This window comes from Puma concolor, chromosome D2, assembly GCF_028749965.1.
Source record: "Puma concolor isolate L17-30 chromosome D2, mPumCon1.1.hap2, whole genome shotgun sequence".
Lineage (NCBI taxonomy): Eukaryota > Metazoa > Chordata > Mammalia > Carnivora > Felidae > Puma > Puma concolor.
In genome coordinates, this window is record NC_141677.1 from 71,893,884 (window position 1) to 71,921,308 (window position 27,425).

At 40.8% G+C, this 27,425-nt stretch overlaps 1 protein-coding gene and 1 long non-coding RNA gene across 4 annotated transcripts in view; one reads left to right on the forward strand and one right to left on the reverse strand.

Moving 5' to 3' along the window:
• NHLRC2 (NHL repeat containing 2) overlaps positions 1-5,098 on the forward strand; it is a 56,498-nt gene extending 51,400 nt beyond the window's left edge. The window contains exon 11 of the mRNA XM_025917996.2: positions 1,949-5,098. Within this exon, the coding sequence (XP_025773781.2) occupies positions 1,949-2,205 (257 nt within the window). The 3' untranslated portion in view covers positions 2,206-5,098. The remainder of the gene's footprint in view (positions 1-1,948) is intronic.
• LOC147576178 (uncharacterized) overlaps positions 1-27,425 on the reverse strand; it is a 147,834-nt gene that overhangs the window by 2,690 nt on the left and 117,719 nt on the right. For all 3 annotated transcript variants that reach the window (XR_015241846.1, XR_015241843.1, XR_015241845.1), the window contains one exon: positions 6,148-6,240. This is a non-coding gene — a long non-coding RNA (uncharacterized LOC147576178). The remainder of the gene's footprint in view (positions 1-6,147; positions 6,241-27,425) is intronic.

The following is a 27,425-nucleotide window of genomic DNA, read 5'->3' on the forward strand; positions in this document are numbered from 1 at the left end:
TTTCAAGTCTCCGTGGTCAAACACAGATTAATAATAAGCCACTGGAATATAAAATACAGGTAGTATTAAAGTGAAGTAGTCTATAGGGAAAATTCCTAACTGTTTTATCACTTGTCCAAAATAGTGGCTCTGTTTTTATTGTACAGGGGCAAATAAGCTTTCAGACAAGAGTCCTGATAATTTAAGGTTTTTGAAAATTATTTATAGAGTATATTAATACACCTATGAATAAAGGAAGGTTTTTCTTCTTGGCCGGTTATTTAGAGACTTAAAATGCCCATTTTTCACTATGGTCTATATAAAGTTGTCAGCATATGTGAAGGTTTTAAGTCCCCCCCCCCCCCCCAAAAAAAAAGTCCGTATAAAAGCACCATTAGCATATTATAACTTTATAATTCCCACATATAATGTATCTGAAAAATAATAAAGAAACCTTGTGTTTTATTTCTAGAATTGGATATTAAAATAGCACAGTTTGTTTTGATTTAAAATATAAGAAGTTCCCCACAAATCTGCCATCTAGCAAAGCCAAACCTTAAATAAAACATATTCCCCAATCCAGAAGTAAACAAAGAAGGCTGAAGCGTTTTAAAGAGAATTTTTAAATAATGATTTAAAAATTCTTCACCTAACTCTTTAGATTTTCACCTTTCACCTTCTCCTTCCTCTTACTTGACCTGTTTTTCTCAAATATGATTTTTCAATCAACAGAACTAGAGGCAATACACTAGAAGGGAGACTGAGCAGCCTGATATAGGCAGATGCCCAGAGTCCATTGGCTCATCTTGAAGTGAAAAGAAAGAAAGAAAGAAAGAAAGAAAGAAAGAAAGAAAGAAAGAAAGAAAGAAAGAAGAGAGAGAGAGAAAGAAAGGAGAGAGAGAGAGAAAGAAAGAAGAAAGAAAGAAAGAAAGAAAGAAAGAAAGAAAGAAAGAAGAGAGAGAGAGAAAGAAAGAAAGGAGAGAGAGAGAGAGAGAGAGAAAGAAAGAAAGAAGAAAGAAAGAAAGAAAGAAAGAAAGAAAGAAAGAAAGAAAGAAAGAAAAGCTAAAAAGTAGACATAGAATTTCATCACCACTCAGCAGGTGGTCTGGCTTTTGTACAAATGGCCCAAGTCATTGAGAAGTCATGAGGTTGTGTTCAGTGTCTTCTGTGTGACTCGGCAGGAAGGCATGTCCTGTGTTTTCCAAATGCTGGCTCTTGGTGCTGAGCCCTCTGAGCTGAACGTCCACGTTCACGTGCGCTTCCTCAGTAGGAACATATGTTCCTTCTGAGAGGAGACACTCACGAATGAAGAGATCTTAACAATTCTGATACTAGAAGCTTAAAGGTTGTTAGTGGCTTATTAGACTTGTGTTATAATCTACGTAGTGAAGCCTAACAAGAGTTATGTGTGAAAATGAGCTCAATAGAATCTCTTAGTATTCACATTGTTGAGCCCATCTGAATAACACACGCAGTATTTGTTTCTAAAAATTACTTGGTTTTTACCTTTGGATATTTAATAATTCATCATTACTTAAAGGACTTGAGCATCACCACAGAGTTATACACACATTTGTGTGCCCTCATTTATTTTGTAGTTTTCATGACGTTCCCGAACACTCTTATCTGGTAAAAATGACCTGTTTAGTTAATTTCTAGAACTTAATAGGTTTCATTTTTAATTTCAAGGATTAAGGCTCTATAGTCATATTTTCATTATTTGGTCTGATTTCAGCAGAAATTTGTAAATTACAGTGTTCAAAGGAAGAATTTTAACAATTTGATATCAAGATCATTAGACTGGGAACATCTCATGGGTGACCATTATGTCCTTCACACAGAGCATAATGCCTCACACTTAGAGGCTTTCAGTAAATGTCTGTTGATTGAATCTAGTCTTCGTGAGGTTTGTCTGATTTCCTCCTTGATGTCTTATACAGTCTTTGTAATTTACATGTTTATTTTCTAGGCAATGAATGGCTTCTTCAAGGACAGATACCCTCTGGAGTAATCGAAAGCATTTCCAGTCAACCAGCCATCTCACTGCAGATCCCTGGAGATTGCCTATCACTTGAAGCCATTCTATCTATCAGCGTGTTTCTTTATTACTGTAGCACAGACAGCAATGCCTGTATGATGAAGGGAATTATGTTCAGTCAGCCTTTACAAATAACCAGTGCACAACCAGGGTGCATAGCTCCAGTAGAGCTCAAGTATGTATTTTAGCAAGCCAGCCAGCTACCCAGTCACCAGAGCCCGTGGCCTCCACCCTCACAGTCACTGTACCTTACGAAAAGCAGCTTTATTTCTGCCTCTGGGTACCAGGAGACCCATTGCTCAGTTCTAGCAACTGATACTAAGATAAAGCTACGCTTCATATTTACTTATCTATTATAAACAAATTCCTTCATTCTGGCTGTGTACCAGCTAAATCACTGACCATCATTTGAACCGTGATTTTGTACTTTGTGCTATTTGGCACAAAACTTAAATCCACACTGTAGTCTAGACTATTATCATGAAGATAATTTGCAATGAATACTGATAACAATAATGAAACCAAATATTTTAACTTTTTCTATCTTTATTAGTAGCGAGTAGCACATTTAAATATATAAATTTCACAATAACTTTAAACAGAACCTAAGATCCAGTCCACATGTTGGTATAAGGACACCTGCCATTCAGGGCCTAAGGTCTGTTTTAAGCCAAAAAAAAAAAAAAAAAATCACATTACAGAAGCTTAAAGAGTATCTGGGTGGTAAATATGTTCTCTGTTCTCTATGATTCTCTCATCTGAGAGCAATTTAAAAGAGAATTTCTATTTTTATTATAAATTATTTGCTATTTTAACATGCCATTATTAATGCCTTATAACTATATACAGAAAAAGAGGTCTAAGGATGTGCAGACTCAATTCCTGAACTTTTTCTAATTGAATACAGTCTTATCGGGTAATAAGTGAGGCCCCAGAAATACTACAACTTGCAAGGAGAAAGGGACTTCGGGACATATTACTATCTGTGATGCTATTTATGATAAAGCATAAATTGTGACAGCTGAATCTGAGTAAATGGGTATATACGTTGTCTTAGAGGTTTAAATTTCACCTGTAAACATTAAAGTATGCAGATTCGTTGGATTTGGGGTTTTTTGGCTCCCATATACAGAACTTAAATTATGATCATTTATTGTGATGTTTTTTAAAAAATCACTTTTAAGCCTTCAAGGAAAGTTTTAGTGTGAAGCACTTTCATTCTATTAATATGTATATATATTTATTACTCTTTAAAATATTAGGGCTGAAACATACAGTGATTAAATGACACTGGGGAGGTTTTTAACCCCAAAAGAAATTGCCAGTAGAAGATAATGGAAAGTTTTTTCTTACCATAATTTCCCTTTATAACTCTTTAAAAGCCTATTCTTGTTTTTACTACAACTGATTCAATATGTTTGTGATCTAATCAGCTTACAGGATTCTGAAAATGTCAGGTATAAACTATATTTCCCCAATAAATATTTATAGGCAAGGTGACATAATATGCCTTTCCCCCCTTCAGAAACAAATTTGAACTATAACCTTTGGACTGCCATCATCTGCCCATTTTTCTTTTTGAAATACAATTTTGAACATATTAATAGCTTCATTTACTCAGGTTCTCTAAATCTCTGAAGTAAGGAAATGCATAGTCATGATTTGGATTTAATTTGTAATCTGCTAAAGCTATTTTTAAAGAGAAGCATAATGTAAAGTCAAAAGGAATCTTGTTTAAAGTTATTATATAATTACCTCATAAACCTTTTCTTTCCATAAAAAGCATTCGGTAATAAAGGAATGAATAACATTAATATTCTTTTATGGAAAATAGGCTGAAGTCCTGTTTTAATCTAATTTGAAATACTCTACTTCTCATTTCCATTTGGACATGATGAGAATATTTTGGGTTAATCTTTTCCTATTTAAAAAGACATAAACAATTTCACTTCCTGGGAAAGAAGTATATATGGTTTTAACCCAATTCAGAAATACTTGGTAATTAATTTTTCAATATAATATACAAACACATATGTATTATGTATCTCTATTCCTTTTGTCTAGACAGTTTTCAGTTAGTATTAAGCTTATATTTTCTTTCAAAATAGTTTTATTGAACATTCTTAGTCACCAATATGCACTATTTCTTACATTAAAAATATTATTTATGTGGATTTAGTATGATTTTTTATGAATCCTACTAAAGCAGTATAAGTAGGTTCCTAGAATTTATGACTAACATAAACCTCTTACATAAGAGGAAGCACTAGAAAGTTTATTTTTAAAAACTTCTTGATCCTTGTCTGCCTTCTGTTTTCTATAAGGACTTGCATTTTTTTTTAGCTTTAGCTTCTCTTGTATCAATTATGTCCAGTGATAGTTTAAAAAGAGTCAGATTTTAGTATAAGTCATCTTAATCAAAGTGCCAGTAATGTGGCATCACACACACTTTGACACGATACCTGGGATCTTTGCCCTGAATTATTGTGCTGTTTTTGTCACTATTTTTCCCATCACTCTCTGGGATATTATTTCACAAGCAGTAGGACTTTTTTTTTTTTTCTGAATTTATACTCAGGATTAATAGGATCCCTGAAAAGAACTTTGCTTATCTTAAATATGCTGCCTCAAGCAAATATTTAACCTACTCACAAGGAAAAACTTTACAGTTGAATCACCCATAAGCGTAATTCTGGCAAAGTTCAATGACTACAAAACAGTTTTCCCCCTGACTGTTCTAATTAAAACTATAGTTATAGTATTATTAGGTCTGCAGAAAGCTATAAATCTTAACACAGCCAAAAATATTTCACACGTGCTGATGAATATATATATGTGTGTGTGTGTGTGCACGCATGCACGTGTATAGACATACACAGATACAAAGATCAAGTCAAGAACTTCTCATCTAAGTTTCTCTTATGGGCAGAATACTTTTGGTTAGTATCACCAAAATAAGTTACTCTCTGCTTGTTTGTCCATGGTTGGAAATTTTAGGAAAAAACTGAAAATAGATATCTGTAATAATTTTCTGCCTGCACAAAATTTATTATATCTGCCAATTAAAAAGACTTCAGTCTGGCCCTTATATTTGGTATCGTGTTTAAGAACAATCATCAAAAACTAAATTCCATAGTTCACAATTGCATAAAAATATCTGGGAGGAACTATGTCAACGGTGGTTCTCCTCAATGATAAAATTATAAATATTTTATTTTATTTATTTTTTTTTATAAAATTTTTTTTTTCAACGTTTATTTATTTTTGGGACAGAGAGAGACAGAGCATGAACGGGGGAGGGGCAGAGAGAGAGAGGGAGACACAGAATCGGAAACAGGCTCCAGGTCTGAGCCATCAGCCCAGAGCCTGATGCGGGGCTCGAACTCACGGACCGGGAGATCGTGACCTGGCTGAAGTCGGACGCTTAACCGACTGCGCCACCCAGGCGCCCCATTATTTTAATTCACCTTGCCTATAGTTTGTTTTCAGTGAACAATGTGTTATTTTCAGGGGGAAAAAAGTTTTTTTTTTAAAGATTTAAAGTGAAACTGAATTTAAAGGAAAACTGAATTGGAAGCACTGATGTAACTTCTAAAATCACCTTTATTGCAAGGATCAGAACATAATTTGGAATGCTTTGATCTATTGGTTCTCTTAAGTATGTGATTTGGTAAAGACAGAAATGATTAGGACTTTTTATTCTGGTGTTTTTATTGTGTAATGTGTAGAGGTTAAGAGCACGTGCTCTGCAGGCTCTTGGACTCTAACCCTATAAAATGGGGCCACTCTACCTGTTTTATGGGGTCACTGTAAGGATTCAATGAAATAGTGTTTGTAAAGCTTTTAGTAATTAATGGAGCTGCTACTTATTAGCTAATGATGATAATTTATGACCATAAGTATCTAGCTTGACATTTTCTTTGCAATTGCAATTCTAAAGGAAAATATTTCTCAACCATCTATTTGATATGTTAATACTCCCCATAGAGTTGGGACCCAATAAGAGAAACACAGTTTTATAATAAAGTGTATTACTATTTATAAATGATGTTAGAGTTAGAAGCCTGGGTTTTCTTAAACCCAGAACTACAACTAATTACCTTCCTTGGAGAGGGTCCACACGTATTCACCCTGCACCCATGCCTGTAATACAGTCTGATGGTGCTCCACAAAATCTTCAAAGTGCCTTCATGCAATTTGCCTCCTTTGAGCTTCCAAGTAACCTACGAATCAGACAAATAGATGTTACCTCCATTTTAAAGATGAGAAAATGGCTCCAGAACGTCGGTGACCATATCTCAAGCTCTCAGAGTAATACGTCAGACACTGGAGCAGTGCCTGGCACAGGCTGTCGTTGGACCAGTTTCATGGAATGGTTAAAAAGGTGACTCGTGAGTGATCTTTTATTTGAATCCCGGCCTCCTGACTCCTGCCTACTTCCAGATGTAGAGTGAAGACAGCCCTCGGAATTAAGAGCACTTGCTTCTGTGAATACTTTCTCAAGCCTGTGTGGTATTTACAGAGAGCTGAATATATTGAGTGCTCAGTACGTGCCTGGCACTTTTCTAAGTGCTTTTCACGTATTAGCTCATTTAATCTTCACAACAGCCTTCTGAGAGAGGTTCTATTTTTCCTTATTTCCCTGACGAGGAAACCGAAACAAAAGAGTTACAAGCCTTTCCACCAGTATATTCAAGATCACGCATTTAGGAAGTGGCCAGGCCTGGATGCGTCTGTGCTGAACTACCATGTTATACTGCCTCTCAAAAGTAATTTGTTTTAAACCTACATCTTTTGAAGCTATATATAGTAAATAATAATCTAAAGAATCCAAAAAGTCCTAGTGATGATTGTTTTTGAAATTTAACTTAAATCCATTTAACCGTATTAGCTCTTTGACTTTTCATTATACGCTCTTATCCTTCATGGCTTGGAACAGACTGTATACTTTTGTTTCCCAAAAGATTTTGTGTACTATTCTCTCAAATTCAGATGTCATCCAGGATTTTCCTTGGCAGACGGATGTATTAAGGAATTAAGTAGATTTTTCAGTGTTAGCTCCAACAATGCTATTTTAATTGGTCTTCAAAAGGTAATTATAAGACCTTGTCATAAAGGATAACTTAATCCTTAGAACAGGACTGTCTCACAACCTAAAAATTTTGGTCATATTTAACATTTTAATAACCAAAGTGAGTTCCAGAAGCCTAGTATTTGGCCAGTCTTGGTAACACACAAAGTTCTCTGCTTACTCGTGTCATAAATGGCACTGGTAGGTAAGACCTTCACCCCCCCCCCCCCAGTGACTCAAATATATGCAATTCTATTACAGTAAACCTATTCTAGCGTTAGGTACTGAAAGTGTGAAGTAAAATGTTACCACTGTGACTCCGTGATCATCTAGGAACAAGATTATAAACATCTTTTCATTAAACAGTTGGCTAATTTAAATCATTAGAACTTGTTAATTGCTATAAAATCTCATTCCTGAAACCCATAAGGAAATGTAAAACTCAAAAGGTAATTACTGTGTCATACTTTAGAAGTAGAATTCACTGTTAATTGCCAAGATTTCCTCCTCTTTCTCCTGTGGCATGTACATAGTTGATTTAAATGAAGAATTCACACTAACCATAAATCTCCATTTTGTCCTGAATAATTGTTTTCCCCATGTTCTTGCAGTAGGGTAACAAAGAGTAGTATTAGAAGTTAGGGTCTTACTGATCTGTCTACATGTGTCCCGTGACCAGCAAACCTTGGCCCTTTCACACAGCAGACCTACAGGTTCCACTGGCTACTTCTGGCTTCCGGGCAGCTGGTCTGACCACCCAGGACCTGGGCACAGTGGGCCAGGAGGCAGCACTAGGCAGCTTTTCTGATTGCTACCCCTCCATTTCCTAGTGTGATTGGGTTTCATTATTTTCCAAGGTTCGAGTTGAACAGTGAAAATTCTAGATCCTGGTTGTGGGACGTTTGCCTAGTTCGAGTTCCCCGTTGTCTGGGGTGTCCCTTCTTCAAGGCACGGCGCTCTCGAGTACACCCTAGGGCATTTTGTTCTGTTGAAAGCCCCAACCAAAAGGAAAGAGCCACGAGTATTTCCAACCGTGCCTCCCTGCCTCTGCCGGCAACCATACGCTAGAAAACACTAAACAAGCACAAAGGGTTGCTAAACGACCATATACTCAGGCCTTTTTGTGACTGCCAGGGCATGGTGTGAATTCCTTCCTCTTCTAGCAGCAACTTACAGACCTGATATTTTTCAGCGATACAGAGTTCGGCAAAATTTGTCAATTTTTGAAAACCTGAGACTGAGTTACATGGACAAACATAATTTATTGCCTTTGTTTTTAACACACGCGGTTACATACTTCTATTTGAAATAAAGTGAAATGAGCCCTCATAATGCTGAGAAATCGGGGGAAAAAAACAGCCTTCAGAGTTAAATATGCCCAGTTTGAACAGTATTTTCATGACTCTGGTGTGCTGTGCTCATAAATATCTGCTAAAACATAGAGGGCAAAACAGTAGTCGATAAACTATGGTAATGAAGGGTAAAAATAGACCTGTTCCTTTCTCAAAATGTAGAAGGACTCTGCCATGTAACAATCTTCTATTGTTAGAATCTGTGGTCATTATTCTTAATGCCACCAGAATTACAATCATTCTGTGGGTATGTACAGGATGGGCTGCCTGCCCTGCTCATTATGCTGTTCAAAACCAACAAGTTTTTGCTCGTATAGAGTTGAAATGTGTTGTTCACGCACGCCTCAGATACTCGTCCCCCCGATTTACCTGTAGAATACATACTACCATTTCCTCTCCACACCTTAGGCTTCCCTCTCTTTAAAAACAATGGTAGTTTCTATAGAGGTTTCAGCGAGGAGCTATGGCTCTACAGCAGAAAGGTTTTGGTGTGGCAAATTCTTTTTTTCTAGAATTCCTAATAATATCTCAGTTTCCAGAGCAGAACCGTACCCCCATGTGCTTTTAAGATTAATTTCTCTCTAGTCTGCAATATACCTTCCTAATTATATTCTACATAGGTTAATTTTTTTTTTTTTTTTAAGTTTGAAATTCTCACTGTCAGGGGTGCATTGAGAACCAGTTTCAAAATACTTTCATTGCTTTAATTACTTTACATGTGGTTTGTGGACAGAGTTTGCTGTGTGCTTGAGATATGTATGTATAAAACAGATTTCCAAATTGTAACATCTCATAACTTTGTCATATTTTAGAGACTCAGACTCTCCCATCTTTTGTGTGGATAAAGTTGTGTTTTTATTTTTGAAAATACAGTTGGTCTGCTGTGCTGACTTCATATCTGTCATTCCAAAGGTTTATTTTTTTTTCTCCAAAGATTAAAAAATGCAATGAAAATCTAATTTAGAACATCACATATTGATATTTCCATCCATACTCTAACTCTAAAAATGTTTGTGGTCTGCTTTTTTAAGTGTTTCATGTAGACAGAGTAATATATTTTTATATAACATTGTATTTCTACATCGATCTCGACTATTTTCAGTGATGCTTTCCGGTGCACGTGTTAACAGAAGATCATTTGGAACAACTGTGCGCACCGGCCCTCATTACTGACTCAAAAGACGTGTAATACGTGTGGTTATAAAAGCAAGAATGTATTTATACTCTATACTGAAACCTAATGCCTCTTTTCTAAAACTTTGCACATTTTGTTCATGAAATAGATTAAATATTTTCTCTCTAAAGCCACGTTTCTGTTTTTAATATGCTTTCTGTTTTAAGTATATCATGAGATAATTTTACTGCTTAAAAACCTATAAATCATGGTTTATTATTTGAACTTTTGGGGAAGTGAGCATAGGACTTAATTTTTTTTAAAAAAACTGCAAGCAAATAAAAATCATGAAATCATAATTAAAAATCATAAATTCAAACATATATTTAGGGAAGGTGATCAATTTAGTAAATGGTCTTGGGAACATTTGAAAAGAAAAAAATCTCTAACACTATATACAGAATTTTAAAGGAATTAGTGGCAACATAAAAATTGAAAATACAAAATGCCAGAAAAAATGAAAAAATATAGTGTCAGGGGCAGGGATGGCATTTCTAAGTAGGACCTAAAACCCAAAAGCAATAATGGGAAAGATTGATACGTAGGACTACACAAAAATTTTAAGCATCTGTATAATAAATGAGAACAGAAATGAAAAGTTACAATGAAAAACAAAGTATTGCAAAACAAAATTGGACATAAGATTAATCATTATAATATGTGAGGAGCTCCTATGAACTAACAAGAGAAAGTTACCCCGGTTAGGAAACAGGCAAAGAATGCGAGCACACGGTTCATAAAGAGCACTAGAAGGATGCCGACTCCCCTAAATCAAATGCAAATCCATCCATTGGACCATTTACTGAGCACCTCTGATCCTGTACTCCAGGCCCAGTGATGAACAAATTAGACAAGGTCCTTGCTCTAGAGCTTGCATTGTAGTTGAAAAGAGAGAAGAATGAATAAAAAACCCAAAAGGGTAATTTCTAAAACAAGGTAAATCAGAGTAAAGGCCTCACACTGAACTTGAAAGTAGCCAATCACACATCCACCTGCAGAAAGTGCAGAAGCCACGGAGGCCACTTTTTCCCAAAGTGGTTCTCATGGCAGAGTTTGTGAGAGCCACTGATCCCACATTCCCTCCCACACTGAATTGACAGACTTGAACTTTGTCCACACAAATGTCAGATGATATTTCAATGCCTGTTTGATAGTATCTCTTGCCCATTTTTCTGTTTCCTATGTGCTTACTGTCATGTCAACATTCTTCCTCCAGTCTTGATAGTGCATGATTGCAAATACTTTCCCCAAGTAACTTACCTTTTCATTTTCACTAAGGTGTCTTTTGCTGGGGGGGAAAAAAGTTTATAAATTTAACAGAGTCGATATTTTTTGTGTCTCATTAAAAACATATTTTCCTATTCTAAGCAATAAATGATAATGTGCTTACTTACTTTCTACTAAGACTTGTAAAGTTTTTAGGTCTTGAGTTTTGTGTATCTTTTTTAAGTTTATTTATTTTGAGAGAGGGAGAGGGAGGGGCAGAGAGAAAGGGAGAGAGAATCCCAAGCAAGCTCCACGCTGTCAGCACAGAGCCCAGCATGGGGCTCGAACCCACCAACCCGTAAGATCATGACCTGAGCCAAAATCAAGAGTCAGACGCTCAGCCAACTAAGCCACCCAGGTGCCCCAAGTTTTGTGCACTTTTTAACATTTAAGTCTTTAATTCCTCTGGAGTTTATCTTTGTGTATGTATGGAATAGGAACCCAGTAGTGGTGATTTATGTATGAATAAACATGTTTTCTACTTTTATTGCAAAACAGTCTCTCACTGACATGCCTCCTATGCCATGTGTCAAAGCTCCGTACATGCACGAATCTGTTTCTGGGTGTTAGCACCCCTAGGTATTTACACAAGAGTGCTGTAGGCCAGGCAGGATGCATGTGCTGGAGAGTTCATAGCACCTGTGTTCAGCCAAACTTAGAAACAACCATCGTCAGAAGAGTCCATCAAAGTCAGGTAGGGGGTGGGGGAGAGAGTCCCCAAAGATTCCACTCAACATGATGACTTTCCTATAAAATTTTAAACAACGAAACATACTTTAGGTATATACATAGAGAGAAGATAAAATTATTTTAAAAAGAAAAACTCGGAAATGATAGCTACCAGATTAAGAATGGTGGTTAACCTTGGACACAAGGAAGCAGAGAGGGGAGATGAAGGTGACCGTGAGACATGAGTCCAGCTTGTGGGTTGGACAGCGGTTTCAGGACTTTTTACGGGGAGGGTTAAGAACCAAGGATTATAGTGAATATATGCAATTTTATGCACCTGCATTTCATGATAAACACAGGGCGATGAGGCACAAACTTGCTGCCCCGAACCGGGACCAGAAGGATGGGCGTCAAGTCAGAGGCTACGCAGCAGGCACATTTTGAACGTGAGTTGCAATTATTTAGAGTTCGAATGGAAGCCATTATGAGCCTTTAAATAGGGAAATCCTGAATCTATTTTAAAAGATCCCTCTGGCTACTAAGTGAAAGATGGATTATGAGGAATGGGGCAGGGAGAGGGGAAGCAGTTAGGAAGCTATTCTTTTACTGGTCCCAGCAGGAAAAAGCTAATTATGAATTGGGCGAGTATGGGAGAAGTAGATAAATCGGAGACATTCTGGAGGTGAAACCAAGAGGATTTGCCGATACATTTGACTCTGCCTAGTAATGCAAGACCACAGAGATGACCAGGCAGTCTGGAACCACGCAAAGAAATCCTAACAGTCAATGGGAGAAGACAGGACTGTTTCATGAGCTTTAAAAATGTTGGTTAAAATATTAAAAACTCTTAGTGCCAATTATGAAAGTATGAGGAAAATGAAAAAAATAATAAAGCTAAAATTTAGCACGCTGTCGTTTAAAACATTACAAATGTTGATGATACACAGCAAGTATTTTTCTTGAAGGCAGATTGTCGTACGACTTTCCAAGTTTGAATCAGCTACTGACATTTTTATCGATAGCTTTCAATGCTGTGCTCTATCTCCTACAGTTTCTTTAATGCGAAGCTTTTTTCCATCAGCACTGCCTCTGGGACACCATCATCCCTCTCATCAAAGCCACTTTCCTCATGTAGGTCAAGGTCACCCTCACTCAGTTTCCCCGGATGCCGGTCAAGTCTATCGAACAGCGACAGCGTTCCCAAGGCCAGCTGTTGCCTGCGTGGCTCCATCTACATTCAGCTCAAATGTTACTTCGGTGTGTTCACGTTTTTTTTCTTTGCCGTGCTTTCTGTCTTTCCCTCTTTGGCTTATCCATTTTTCTAAAATGTCACGTGGCTTTACCACCAGGAAACGAGAAGTCACCACAGTTACACGCTCTGCTGTCCGTGCGTGAACGGAATACCACGCACACGTGACCAGTCACCAGACTTTGGAAGAAGTGACATTGTTGGTCACGGATCGTGGGACACATCTGTCATTATGCAGTGATTTATGGACTGAGGGGCTAACAGTGAAGTTTATACGTAGGTCATTACAGTCAATATTCTGTACAACTGAAATGAGAAGCGCGTCCTTGAGGGAGTGGTTGTTGCTTAAAGCGTTGTAACAAACTGGGCACGTCACAATTGTTTGGAGCAAGAACTTCTGCGGAATAGAGAAATGGAAGGATATAACAAAGCCTAATAACCACACAGAGCTGAATATAGGGGATAGGGAGGGACTAGCGTTTATTTACCCTATAGAGGTTTGTATTGTCTGAAATGTTACAAATTCACGTTACAACTGTTGAGAGCAAACTAAAGTGGGGAAAAGATGACTTCTGTTCCCTCCAATCACACTGCTCGTCTTGTGTCATCCCTGGAAGAGGTAACCAGAAGGGTAATAGGAGAGGCAGGAATGGATATATAAACGTTTGTGGAGGGGAAAGAAAGCCTACACTGGTTATCTTAGAATATGTGCAGAGAAATCACGTAAATGAGAGTCAATCTGTCACACGATACACTATCGTGTCTAAAACACACCACCTTTGTGCCAGCTGACCTGACGCTATCACTTGGTCACGGAATGAACACGAGCCAAGTTATTTCTTCTCCACTGACACTCAGTTTCCTCATCTGTTAAACTAGGTATTATTACCTCACGGAATTATTTTACAACATTAGAAGAGCACTTAGCCCAGTGACTGACAACTAGTAAATACTCCAAACCCTGAGTCATTTGTGCTAATGGAGAGCACGGCTTCTCTGCCCGTGAATGTCTTCAAATAGAGATGAGAAGGCAGTGGATGCGTTTATCCCAAGTATTTATCCTAGCAGGTGGGCAATGCAAGCCAATGACCTCAGGTTCGGAGCTATTCTAAGATTCTGCAATTTACAATATATTTGGAAAAACCTCCTTGTTTAGCTTTACTTCAAAATAACAACAATTTCTTATTTACACCCTGGGACTTCGTATTAATTTTTTAGAGTGAAATGCATACCTATAAGCCAACTCAAGTTCCAGTACATTTGAAGATACACAGATTTTTTAATAGGACTGAGAGAAGTGTTTAAAACATTTTCACCTAACCAAAGGCAACCTTGTTCATGTACATAATGTTCTGGTAACTCCATTCTCTAGCTAATTCCATTGTTTTTTTGAACTCCTAACTGGGTTAGAAACTTGAGACTTAAAAGAATCCCGAGGGGGGGAAATTGGCTATTCACCCCCCTCCCTTTTTTTTTTTTTTTTTTTTTTTTTTTTTTTCTTTTTCAACGTTTTTTTTTATTTATTTTTTTGGGACAGAGAGAGACAGAGCATGAACGGGGGAGGGGCAGAGAGAGAGGGAGACACAGAATCGGAAACAGGCTCCAGGCTCTGAGCCATCAGCCCAGAGCCCGACGCGGGGCTCGAACTCACGGACCGCGAGATCGTGACCTGGCTGAAGTCGGACGCTTAACCGACTGCGCCACCCAGGCGCCCCACCCCCTCCCTTTTTTTTAATGAATATACCACATAAATATTTGAGATATTCTTTATGTACATAAAACCTTATTTAGGATATAAAAAAATTTTTTTTAATGTTTATTTTTGAGAGAGTGAGAGAGCACAAGCGGGGGAGGGGCAGAGAGAAGAAGGAGACACAGAATCGGAAGCAGACTCCAGGCTCTGAGCTGTCAGGACAGAGCCCAATGTGGGGCCTGAACCCACGAACCGTGAGATCATGACCCGAGCTGAAGTCGGACACCTAACCAACTGAGCCACCCAGGTGCCCCTCAACTCAGTTTTTAAACCATCAGGTTTTAGTGAAACTAAGATGAGAAACCAATTTTTTCACAGGAATGCACACTGTACTTCATTTTCCTATTCGCGGAAATCACTTGAAGTGACCTCCTTCATGTTCCGAAAGGGTTCAGCTTCAAGACATCTCTATAACCTTTAAACCTCGCTTGTGCCTTAGGACTCCATAACGCTCGGTAATGGGGGAAAAAAATTTCTCATCCTAGTCTCGCTAAAACCTGATGATTTAAAAACTGATTTGAAGCAATCCTGTTGATTTATTTTGAGGGGCGTATACCCCCTCTCAAAAAACAACCAGCAGCACTGACTCACCACTGGATGCTCAAAAAGCAATTTTCACATTGCGAAAGCTGGAAAATGTATTTGCCTGTCATTTAAGTTATTCACATTCCTTGACATGGATCTATCTAGATCTAGATATAGTTTAGCTATAATCACTATGAATATGTCACAATCTACATATATATATACATATACACACATATATATACACATATATGTGTGTGTGTGTATATATATGTGTGTGTGTGTGTGTGTGTGTGTGTGTGTGTGTATATATATATAAATATATATATATAATTGTGGCTTACATATGTATCATTTGTGGGTGTGTACATTTGTAGTTTCCCCTGTTTGACCCAAAACTCAAGTTCTGGTCAAGCTTAGAGCACAACTTCAGTAAGTTTAATTAAACTTTGCCAATCACAATTTCAGTCTATACCCAGCATATTTTAATTTCATTTCGTTGCCAAGAGAAACCTATAGACATCATCACTGTGTCTGTTGTTTCTTCTTCCTCTTATCGAAGAAAACACTGAACTGCCCTTAGCAGAGTGGGAAGGCCAAGTTCTGCAATCCTGCCAACACAAGAGAGTACTCACTTCCCCTAATATTGTTAAGGTTTTAATTTGAAAATCCTCCTCTTGTTAAATAACAGTTACCTCTTTAAACTGACTTTGTTCTATATTAGGCATTTCTTTGGAAATGGCCCCACAACCAGGTCCCTTATTAGAACAAGAAAGATAAGGAGGGTAAATATTTGAAGTGTAGTTTTTATCTCCCCATCCCGGAGAGGGAAAAAACAATAGGTCACCCATGTTCAGGAAGCTGGCATGACCTAAGCACCCAAGCATTGCCAGGGATCTAATGAGGCTGTTTACCCTGTGCCGCGGTCTTCAGGCAGCAACACAGCTAAGTTAGCGTCGCAGGAAAGCAAGTAGGAAAGACAGCTGCTTTTATTTGTTTAACTTTCTGGCGGAAGAACAAAATAATTATCGGTGTGGCCCAGGACCTAATGAGGTTCTGGCTCACTTGCGCTTCGCTATTACAAATGCTAAGATATTCTTGGGTGCTTTGCCGCGGTTCCGAGTGGTAGGCGAAAGGTACCGCGCTGACCTTAGTTTGATAATTTGTGTTAATAAAATGCCTCTGTCAGATTTTATCATCATGAAGGAGGTGATAGAGAAGCTGCATTTGTAGTCACTCATGAGATCTAAAAATAAGGGTCTAGGCCGGTTTTAAAATGCAATTCTGCAACCTTCGTGGGTAGTACATTCTATTATTTAAGAACCTTGCAAAGAGACGGGTCCTTGTGTCTAAGTACCTTGCCCTGCATTATAAGCCTTCCACTTGTTTGGTGCTCCATGAACATACATCCTAGTTCTAATAATGAAATATGAAATATGAAATAATCATTTCATATTTTAACACTGTCTTCAATTCAATCCTAATTCCCCACGTATATGTCTCCTAGGTTCTCTTCCTCAGCCTTCCGTTTTCTGTCAGCCCTGCCTGAGCTGTTCCACAAACCACCTGAAGCTATAAAGCCAGGAATTAAGCAATGCCTTCTGTGAAAAGTATAGAGAGTAGGGGAGATAAGGCATGCTTCCAGAATGTCCCACAAGGAGTTCTGCGGACCCTCTCTCCATTGAAGAGCTGGTGAAAATTCTTTATAAAGATCCTAAAATCTAAAATCTAAACCGTCTAAAATCTCTGTAAACTGTTCCAAGGGCATACAGCAAATGAAGAAACATTTATTCAAAAAAGTCTACCAAATTTAGGTTAAAAGCTGGAGACTCTGTGGCATTGGAGCCATGACCCACTCTCTCACTCCCCCGACCCCAGATCGGTATGACAGAAGCTCCACTCCAGTGAGTGTGGCCAACAAGGTCAGACTCATCGTCCCCTGGTCCATAGGAGAGGGCTGCAGCTGTTCCCCAGGAAGGCAGGCTGCCAACATTCTCATCCCCCCAACCTGGGTGCTGAAAACGCTGACTTCCAGGTGCATACAGCCAAGAGGTCAGGGTCTGCTTTCCTTCACCCATGCTCACTCATACAGTGGAGGCTCAGCCCCAGGCATGGCGAGCCAAGAATACTGGGACCGGAGACGCCCTCACAGGGCAGAGGTTCCACACCAGATACAAATCAAGAAGACCAGAGGCTACCACCCCAGCCGGTGCCCTCCTCACAAAGCATGAGTCCACTATCCCCACTCCCATCGTCACAACAGTGATACAGAGAAGCAGAAATGAAACAGGGGACATTACTACCAACCTTACAGAAGTGAAAATGATGAACGAATGGGAAATGAATGAAAAATATCAATAACTTTCTATAAAGACAAAAGTGACTGAAACTGACTCGAGAAGAAATAGAAAATATTCAAAGACCTACGCAAGTTAATAGACGGAACTAGTAATTTAAAAACTTCTCACAAAAATATTCCCAAGAACAGATGGCTTCACTGGTAAATTCTACTTAAGTATTTTAAGACGAATTAATACCAATTCTTCGCGAAAGTCTTCCAAAAAGTAGCAAAACATTTCCCAACTCATTCTATGAGGCTGGTACCAAAACAAGATAAACGTGTCACAAGAAAACTACAAACCAATATCCCTTATGAATATAGATGTAAAAATCCTCAGTAAAAATGTAACAAACTGAAAAAAAATCTAACAAACTGCATCTTGCAACCTACAAAAAGAATGGCATGTCATGAATGTTGTATAATAAAGAATTTGTCTGGTCTTTGCCTAAGGCTCCTGGCGTGGGGCTTCTAAAAGCCTTGGAATCTCCTGAGTGATGAAGTGTTTTTGTTATTTATAAGCCTCTTGGATCGTATCTAAGTTTATGCTAATGCGGTAGCTCCTGGTGAGCCCCTGGGTGGCTTCAGGATGGGGGCTGATCATGGTTGGAAAGCCCAACTTTGTGATTAGAGTGTTGAAGCTTTGAGCCACATGTTATCAACCTGATTTCCTGAGCCCCAAAGAGGATAAGGAAGGCTAGAGACGGAGTTCAATCACAGGGTTGACATTCAGTAAATCATGCCTATGTAATGCAATCCTAATAAAAACTCTGGACGCAATTGGTTCACTCTGGCTAGTGAACACATCAGTGTGATTCCATGCTGATTCCATGGGGAGAAGGCACAGAAGCCCCATGTTTGGGATCCCCCCCACCAGACCTCACCCTACATGTCTCTTCATTTAGGTATCTTCCTGAATTTTGTAAATTATTCTTGTGAGCTCAAGGAGGTCATGGGAACCTCCCAGGCTTATAGCAAGTTGATCTAACATGAAATCAGTCTTGTTGTGGACACTGCCGTTTTACTTGCGGGGTCTATACTAACTCTGGTTGACAGTTGTTATCTTTGAGCACTTTGAATATGTTATTCTACTGCCTCTGGCCTCCATTGTTTCTGCTAACCTTATTGGGATTCTCTTGTATGTAACATGTAATTTTTCTCTTACTGCTTTCAAGATTTTTCTCTCATCTTTGACTTTCATAATTTCTATCATGATGTATCTATTCATAGATCTCTGTTTTTTTATCCTATTTAGAGTTTATTTCATTTCTTGGACGTGCAGGATATTGTTTTTTGACAAATTTGGTAAGTTTTTTCTTTCTTTATTTTTCTACTCCTTTCTCTCTCTCCTCTTTCCAGTATTCCTGTTGATGTGCAGCTTACACTAGGGTTCGCTCTTGGTGTTATAGACCCTATGGGTTAACAAATGTATAATGATATGTAGCCGCCATTATAGTATCATACAGAATAGTTTCACCCCCCCTAAAAGGCCTCTGCCTCTTCATCCTTCCATCCTACCTAACCCTTGGCAATTGCTAATCTTTTCACTATCACCATGGCTTTCTCTTTTCCAGAATGTGATATGATTGGAATCATGTAATATATAGCCTTTTCAGATTGGTTTATTTCTCTTAGTAGTGTGCATTTCAGATTCCTCCATATCTTTTCATGGCTTGATACCTTATTTCTTTGAGTGCTGAATACTATTCCACTCTCTGGATGGATCACAGTTTATTTACCCATTCATCTACTAAAGGACCTCCCGGTTGCCTCCACATTCTGGCAACTATGACTAAAGCTGCAATAAACACCTGTGTACAGATTTTTGTGTGGACATAAGGTTTGAGCTCATTTGGTAAAAACCAACGAGTGCCACTGCTGGATACGATAAAAGTAGATTTCATTTTCTAACAAATTGCCAAACTGTCTTCCAGAGTGGCTGTACCATTTTGCATTCCCCTCAGCAATGAATGAGAGTTCCTGTAGTCCCACCTCTCCGTCAACATTTGGTGTTGTTGGCATGCTAGATTTTGGCCTGTCCAGTAAGTGTGCGGTGGTATCTCAGTGTCTTTAATTTGCCTTTCCCTGATGACATGTGATGATGAGCATCTCTCCATTTGCTCATTTGCTATCGGTGTCTCTTCTTCAGTGAGGTGCCTGTTCACAGCGTTTGCCCTTTTAAATATCAGGTTGCCCATTTTCCTTATTGTTGACTTTTTAGAGAACAGTCCTTTATCAGAATGTCATTTGCAAATATCTTCTCCCAGTCTGTGGCTTGTCTTCCCATTCTGTTCAACTAGCGAATTTCTAATTTCAGTTGTTATATTTTTAAACCCCAGGGCTTCCATTTGCTTTTTACGATTTTTCTCTCTTCACTGATGTTCTCTGCGTAACGCAACATTGTCGTCATACCTTCCTCTACTTCTGTGATCACGCTTTCCTTCGGTTGCGTGGACACATCTATAGTGGCTATTTTGAAGTCTTTTTCTGTTAAATCCAACATCTTGTTGCTCTCACAGACAGCTTTGGTTGCCTGCTTTTTTTTCTGGCGTGTGGGTCATACTTTCCTGTTTCATGCATGCCTCGTAATTTTTTTGTTGGAAACTGAACGTTTTAGATAACATATTGTAGCCGCTCTGGCTACCGGCACCCCAATTGTTATTGTTGCTTGTCTGTTTAATTTTAGTGGCTGGCTGGATTACGGTCACCCTGGGGTGACTGTGGTATTCGCAGGGATCCCTTCCTCTCTTTGAGCAACCACACCCAGCTGTTAAACTCTCATCATTTCCAGCTGCCTGCTCTATTGTTTGCGACAGTGCACTGGGGCATAAATTGCTCTACAAATGAACTCACTTGAATTGGGGCTCCTTTGAAGGAACAGTTTCTGAGGTCAGTGTCAGGAGGGCTCCTCCCTAGCCTCTTATTCCTCTGTTCCGTCCTGCAAACCGGCCAGCCTATAGTCTAGGCTGTTCATGAAACCTATGAATCACCTCTCAACTGTCTTTAACCACAACCTCCACTGCTCTTAAAAGTGCCTTCGTATTTGAACTCTTTTACTCTCTGTTGTAAATATGAAATCAGTTCCTTCAGGAAGAGATGAGTTGCCTTTACAACGGCTTCTCCCCCTCACCCCCAGGCAAAATCTCTGAACCAGGGCCCAGGAACTGGGAATGCCACCGTGGCCAGCTGCTCTCTGAGTGACATTTTTGCTCTAGGAGCTGAGCACTGCCTGCAAGGTGAGGAAGCAGCAGCCCGAGGTCCTCCTGGCTTGCATCTCCCGGCAGGGGCAAGGATAGTCTGGGTTCCAGTGTTCTCATCGCACCTTACCCAAGGTCAAGTCTCGATTCCAAAGAAGGAAGCCCCCGCCTATTGATCACGTTTGCTGGGACTGAGACACAGCACCTGGGGGGCTGGGAACACTGGAGTCCTGCTCCTCCCAGGAAGAAAGCCCTCCACCTGGGGGCTGGGGGCAAGGCAGCCTGTGCTGGTGGCCACAGTCATCTGGAGTGGAGTCTTCACTTTCCTGAGCCAGCAGGACAAGGGAGGGGGCAGTCTCATTTCAGATAATACAGACTCTCAACTTTTTTTTTTTTTTTTTACCAAATTTGCATAGATTTCCTCAAACAGAGGTTTCTTCATTTACTGTCGTACTGTAGGACCATTTCCAGAGGCTTTAAATGCTTGCTGTTTTAAATCTTTTCTACCAGTTTCACCAGGGAGATCAGCAGAGTCCCGTACACTGGTGTTCCAGAAATTGATCTCCTCTCCCACATCGTCCTGTGCTGTACTCTGCACAAGGACCATCATTCCCTGCCTTGCGTTCATGAGACTCTTCTCTCCTTTACGACTGTTAACAATAGCCATCTCCAAAATCTCCCGAGCCATCGTGCATCTTTTAATATCATCAAGGCAACCAGGCTTTCATCCAGTCACTAAGGAAAATGTTAAGCTGCACTAGTAGAAATTCCAAAACAGCCTTCCTGCAGCCAAGATCTCACCTGGCATTCAATGGTTCGAAGAGGTGTGGGTGTGGGTGTGTGTATGAAGGACTAAGACTTGAAGACAAGAGTTTTGCTTAACTGTCTTGGTCTTTTTAAGCTGCTCTTACAAAATTCCACAGACTCAGTGGCTTATAAACAATACAAAATTATTTCTCTCAGTTCTGGAGGCCAGAAGTTCAAGGTCAGGGCACCAGCCAGGCTTGGGTCCGGTGAGAGCCCTCCTCTAGACTGCTGACTCCCAGTTTCACCACGCTCATGACCCAAGCACCTTCCGAAGGCCCCCCACCCCCCTTATTATTTCTACTTGACGTAGAGGCCACATTATTAAACTGATGTTTCCCAAGGTATTTTCTGGGAAAATTCTAGTCTGAAGAGATTACATGAAAAAAAAATTTCCTTGCTTAGTAATTTTCAAGTTATATAAAAATAATTCCAGAAGAAGTCTGGCTTCTGATCTCACTAGATCTCAGGAGTAAGAGTCACAGAATGAGCCTTATATTCATTACACTAAAACCAAATATGAATAAGCAATATTATTCCCATTTTATGGATAGAGAAGCTGATCTAATGAGATGGTAACTGTCCTGGTTTACGCAGTGTCCGTCCCAAATTCACGTCCACTTAGAACCTCAGAAATTAACCTTACTTAGAAATGGCATCTTTGCAATATAATTAGTTAAGATGAGGTCATAATGTGTTAAGGTGGTGTTCTTATAAAAAGAAGGAAATTTGGGCACAGACACATGAGAGAGGGGAGGCCATGTGAAGACATAGGTATTCAGAGATGCACAAGTTCAAGGCTATTGAATGACAGAGTCAGAGATGCAGTCATGCATCTAGAAGCTAAGGAATATCAAGGATTTCCAGAGGCTAGGGAGAGAGGAATGGAACAGATCCTCTCTGGACCCTCAGAGGGATCATGGCCCTGTCAACACCTTGAACTTGGACTTACATCCTCCAGATCTGCGAGAGAAAAAAACTTCTGGTGTGTTAAGCCCCCCAGTTTATGGTACTGGGCTACAACAGCCTTAGAAAACTGAGTAACTATGTAAATAAATTCTATACAAAGATTTACTATTGCTTTAAAAAACTAACAGCAAAGCAGCATTGAATTCTAACTGGGCAGTATGCACTTACTGTTTAAACTTTTACTTAAAAAGTACAGTTGATTTAGAGGTGCCCGAATCATAGGCACTGACTTCATTATCACCAGTGGATCTTTAAGTATGATATTTGAAAGGATTATGAGTATTCATTTCTTGTGAGTTAAATGCTCATGGATTTGGAGTGAAACCGATATTCTCTTTCTACTCCGGGTTAATTTTTTAAGCGTTTTATCAAAAATTTATTAAGCATTTTTTGAGACATTTCTGCGGTTGACCAATTTTTTTCTTATTTTCTGGCATATTGCTAACGCCAGTCCAACTTGTTCTAAAAATAAGGTCTTTTAATTAACTAACCCTTCAGAAACAACATATGGTAACCAGATTAAAGATTAAAACATGGACAGAAAATTCATCTTTGTCAAAGGACTGTCAGCTTGCCTCCTATCCTCACGCTTTCTCACAAATGAATATAATCTCATAACTCACAGCAGGCTGCTGACCCACAGGGAAGTTTGGTGAGAATTTATTCAACCTACCTCCTTTAAAAAAAAAATACCTTTGAAGATTGTGATTCTGTTGTGGGAGGTGGGGTATGGTGCGCAGGGGACAGAAAGTGAAGGAATCTTTTAAAGACAACCTGAGGCCCCAGAGGAGATTTTCTTTACTACTGTGGATTGTCCCAAAGGCATAGGCATATCTCTGTTGTTCTTGTTTTTGGTAGAAGTGGTGGCTGTTTGTTTTTTTGGAGGGAAACTCTGCAATGGTCTCTGCTTAAGGAAGCATTCAGATTTTATTTACTTTAGGGAAAGGAATGGGTGCAGACAATGGTAAACACGGGCAGGGCCTAAGTAAATGCAGTCGCCCGGTGAAAATTCTCTTTACTCACTTCAAAGCACTCTGGGATTTTCTGTCTTCTACTGTAGACACAGCCCCCCCCTCCCTGAACTCTTACCTAAAAGACTCAGAATCTTGCCTACCTGTGAAGAGCTAAATTCCACAAGAAAAAAGCCTTTCCCTTTTGTCTCCTGGGGGCCTTAAGATTTGCCAAATATAATAGACCATCTCTTATATGTCTGTTTGTTTACACATATCTCTGTGTATCACTGATAAGTTGAGGTAATGTTCTGGTAAAATGCACAGTGAGCTGTGTGGTTTGGGGAGGAAGAACTCTGAATGCTAGGTTTGGTTTAAATCCATCCCAAAGGCTGTGGACTCCCGGCTTACTCAGAAAGCTGATCAAGTCTGACGTGAGCAATCACTATGCTATCCCCCCGCCACATACACACACACACACACACACACACAGATGCTCCGTGAATCTGCTTGTGTGGTGTCCCAAAGATCCACATCCTAAGCCCCGGAACCTGTGAATAGGTCACCAAGGAACGCAGGTAGCCTCCAGCAGCTGGAAAAGGTAAGGAAACAGCCTTCCCTGGAGCCTCCTGAAGGAAAGCAGTCGTGTTTTTGGCTCACTAACACATTTTGGACTTCTGGCCTCCAGAACTGTTAGACAATAAATGTGTGCTGTTTTAAGCCACTAGGTACGGGGTCATTTGTCCCAACACCGCACAGAAAACTAATACCGGGGGGGGAGTTCTGGTATTAAAAGAGAAAAGGAGGAGGAGGAGGAACGGAAGGAGGACAGAGAGGAAAAGCAGGCCCTGGCGCCTCTCCTGTCTCAGCCCAGCAAAGGTGTTGGTGCCTTAAATCAACCTGCTTTATAAAATTGCTCTCCTTGGGGCGCCTGGGTGGCGCAGTCGGTTAAGCGTCCGACTTCAGCCAGGTCACGATCTCACGGTCCGTGAGTTCGAGCCCCGCGTCAGGCTCTGGGCTGATGGCTCAGAGCCTGGAGCCTGTTTCCGATTCTGTGTCTCCCTCTCTCTCTGCCCCTCCCCCGTTCATGCTCTGTCTCTCTCTGTCCCAAAAATAAATAAAAAACGTTAAAAAAAAAAATTAAAATTGCTCTCCTTAGAAAGGCCGGCCAGGAGTCTGAAGGCCGGGCCGTGTGCTCCACACATCAGCACCGGGCCTGGCAGAAGGCACTCACTGGTTGATGGATGGCTTATCACTGTTTCCCAAGCTCATTGGTTTCTTTCTTTCTTTTTTATCACCCTCCTAGATTCACCCTCTCCCAGTATCCCAGTATGTAAGGCACCACTTCTCACCACACATTCAACTCTTTGTCTCAACACCAGCCTTTCCTTTTTAAAAAAATGGTGGAGTAAATAAGGTCTTCTTCATTTAAACCCGAGTCTCATGTTAGAGTAAAACTAAGAATAATTAAGAGAAAGGGGCGCCTGGGGGGCTCAGTCGGTTAAGCGTCCGACTTCGGCTCAGGTCACAATCTCTCAGTCCGTGGGTTCGAGCCCCGCGTCGGGCTCTGTGCTGACAGCTCGGAGTCTGGAGCCCTCTTCGGCTTCTGTGTCTCCCTCTCTCTCTGCCCCTCCCCTGCTCACACTCTGTCTCTATCTCTGTCTCTCTCTCAAAAATAAACATTTAAAGAAAGAGAGAATAATTAAGAGAAGAGCCAGAGCGTCAGCCATTTGGTGGGAGGCAGGTGCACCACAGCAACGAATCCTGGGACTTCGGGGCATCCTCAACACAGATGTCACGGCAGCTGGCGAGCTGCGGACAGGCAAACGGCGTAGTCGGGGTGCGAATTATGGGTAAATGAAGCATTCTCCACGTTCATTCTCATGGTTTGCCACCAAGCTTTTACCCTGCCTCCGGAGCACTACGAAAGGATAACTATACTGTGACAAATTCAAGACCCACCGCGAAACCGGTGACCCATCTTCCAGCGGGACGCACCTTCGTCACCTTGAAAGCAACAGACGTCCGCGTTTGATCTCTAAGTGCTTCTGGCCACGGCGAGTGGACTCGGCTTTCAAATAGAGCAAGCACGACAGTCTCAAGTCAGCCCACGTCAGGAAGAGACAGCAGCCCGCACTCCCACTGAGAGACAGCTGGCCTGCTGACAAACTGGAGGCAAGGACGTGCGGTTTGGAACTAAATATGGAAGGTTCTAAAACTCCCTGCAAAGACCTCCCATCACTCTGATGGAGCACTGGGAAGGTTTTCTTGGCCGCCTGGAGAATCACCATCGGCTCTGGTTAAACCTGTTTCTACTCCAGAGGAGCCCCCCGGGGGGAGCGCGGTGCCCCTCAGCCACAGCGGGTGGTGGCCCTGAAGAGAACATCCCCCAAATGGATCCCCGTGGCGGGTGGTGCCTGGCCGGCCTGGAGTCATCCCCCTGAGACAGCTGGGTGCCGTCTTTCCCCTGAACGTGAGAATCTGGGAGGAAAAACACATCCTGCCGCGGGCCTTTTTTCAGCTAGGTTTTACCGGATGGGCCCACCCCTGTCATAACACACCCCCAAAATGGGTCACAACGGCCTGTAAGAGCCAGTCACAGAATCATGGGGACACACGAGTAGAACCATCACGTTCTCGGGGGGGATTCGGGCCCACAGAGCTTGTGCCTCATCCACAGGGGCAGAACTGGCTTCAGAACCCAGGCGTCCAGAAATGCCCGTGCAGGCCTCATGCTTCTTTCTTTCTTTCTATCTATCTATCTATCTATCTATCTATCTATCTATCTATCTATCTATCTAAGTTTATTTATTTTGAGAAAGAGCGTGCACGAGAGCAGGAGGGGCAGAGAGAGAGAGGGAGAGAGAGAGAATCCCAAGCAGGCCCCGAGCTGCTAGCACAGAGCCCGATGCAGGGCTCGAACCCACAAACTGTGAGATCGTGACCTGAGCAGAAATCAGGAGTCGGACGTTTAACAGACAGAGCCACCCAGGTGCCTATTTCTTGTACTACTGATGCCTCTAAGGCTGCAGAGACCCTCGCCCTGCTATTTTCCCACCCTACACTTGAGAAAAACTGGAAGGAGGACGTTCTTTTGTCTCCTGTTGACTTTGTGTGAAGACCGATAAAATGTCTCTGTGCCCATAACAGAATGCACTTGCTTCCCCTGAGATTAAATCTGTTATTTACTTAAGGCTTAAGCCTGGGCACGGGAGGAGGCGGCCCTGCTGTCTGGCTTCCTCCTGGGAAGGCTGGTGGGGAGCAGAGACGTGGGCCCCACGAATCTGAAATCGCCAGGTACCAGCTAATGTTGCTCACGTTCTGTGCCCAGCCCTGGTATAAGCAGCTGTGCTCACCGGGTCAGCTCACTTCCACAACGCCACAAGGAAGTGGGGGTTGTCATTACCCTCTGAGGCTGATGACGTGCCCAGAGTCACAAAAAGAGTGCCGCCCGCCGAGGACTCAAACCCTGGTCCGTGCGGCTCTACGGCCACCAATGCCACTTCCTCGCGGGCACCAAAACCCTCTCTATAAAAACGGTGTCAGTGTGGAATCTGACACATTTCAGAGATAAAGTATAAAAAAAAAATCTCAGGCGGTAGTGTTAAAATTACGCGCAAAAATAAATTCGAAACACATCAAAGTCCATTAAAAAAAGACAAATGACATTAAGAATTTGTTGTTTTTCCATCTACGCAAATCCACAAAAGGCCTCCCTCTCCCAAGCAATGATCCGTTTCTCTAGGTTGAAACCAGAAAAGCTGCGTTTCTTTTACAGCAGCCTAAACCTGACTCTGCATGAATTCAGGGTGACAGTGACTTACTTCAGAGATCACTTTTCTTTATTAAAATGCATGGACGGGCACCTGCGTGGCTCAGTTGGTTGAGCGTCTGACTTTGGCTCAGGTCATGGTGTCACGTGAGTTCGAGCCCCATATCGGGCTCCGCACTGACAATGCAGAGCCGGCTTGGGATTCTCTTTCTCTTCCTCTCTCTCTGCCCCTTCACCACTTGCGCTCTTTCTCCCTCTCTCTCTCTCTCTCTCTCAAAATAATAAATAAATACACTGAAAAAAATTAAAAATAAAACAC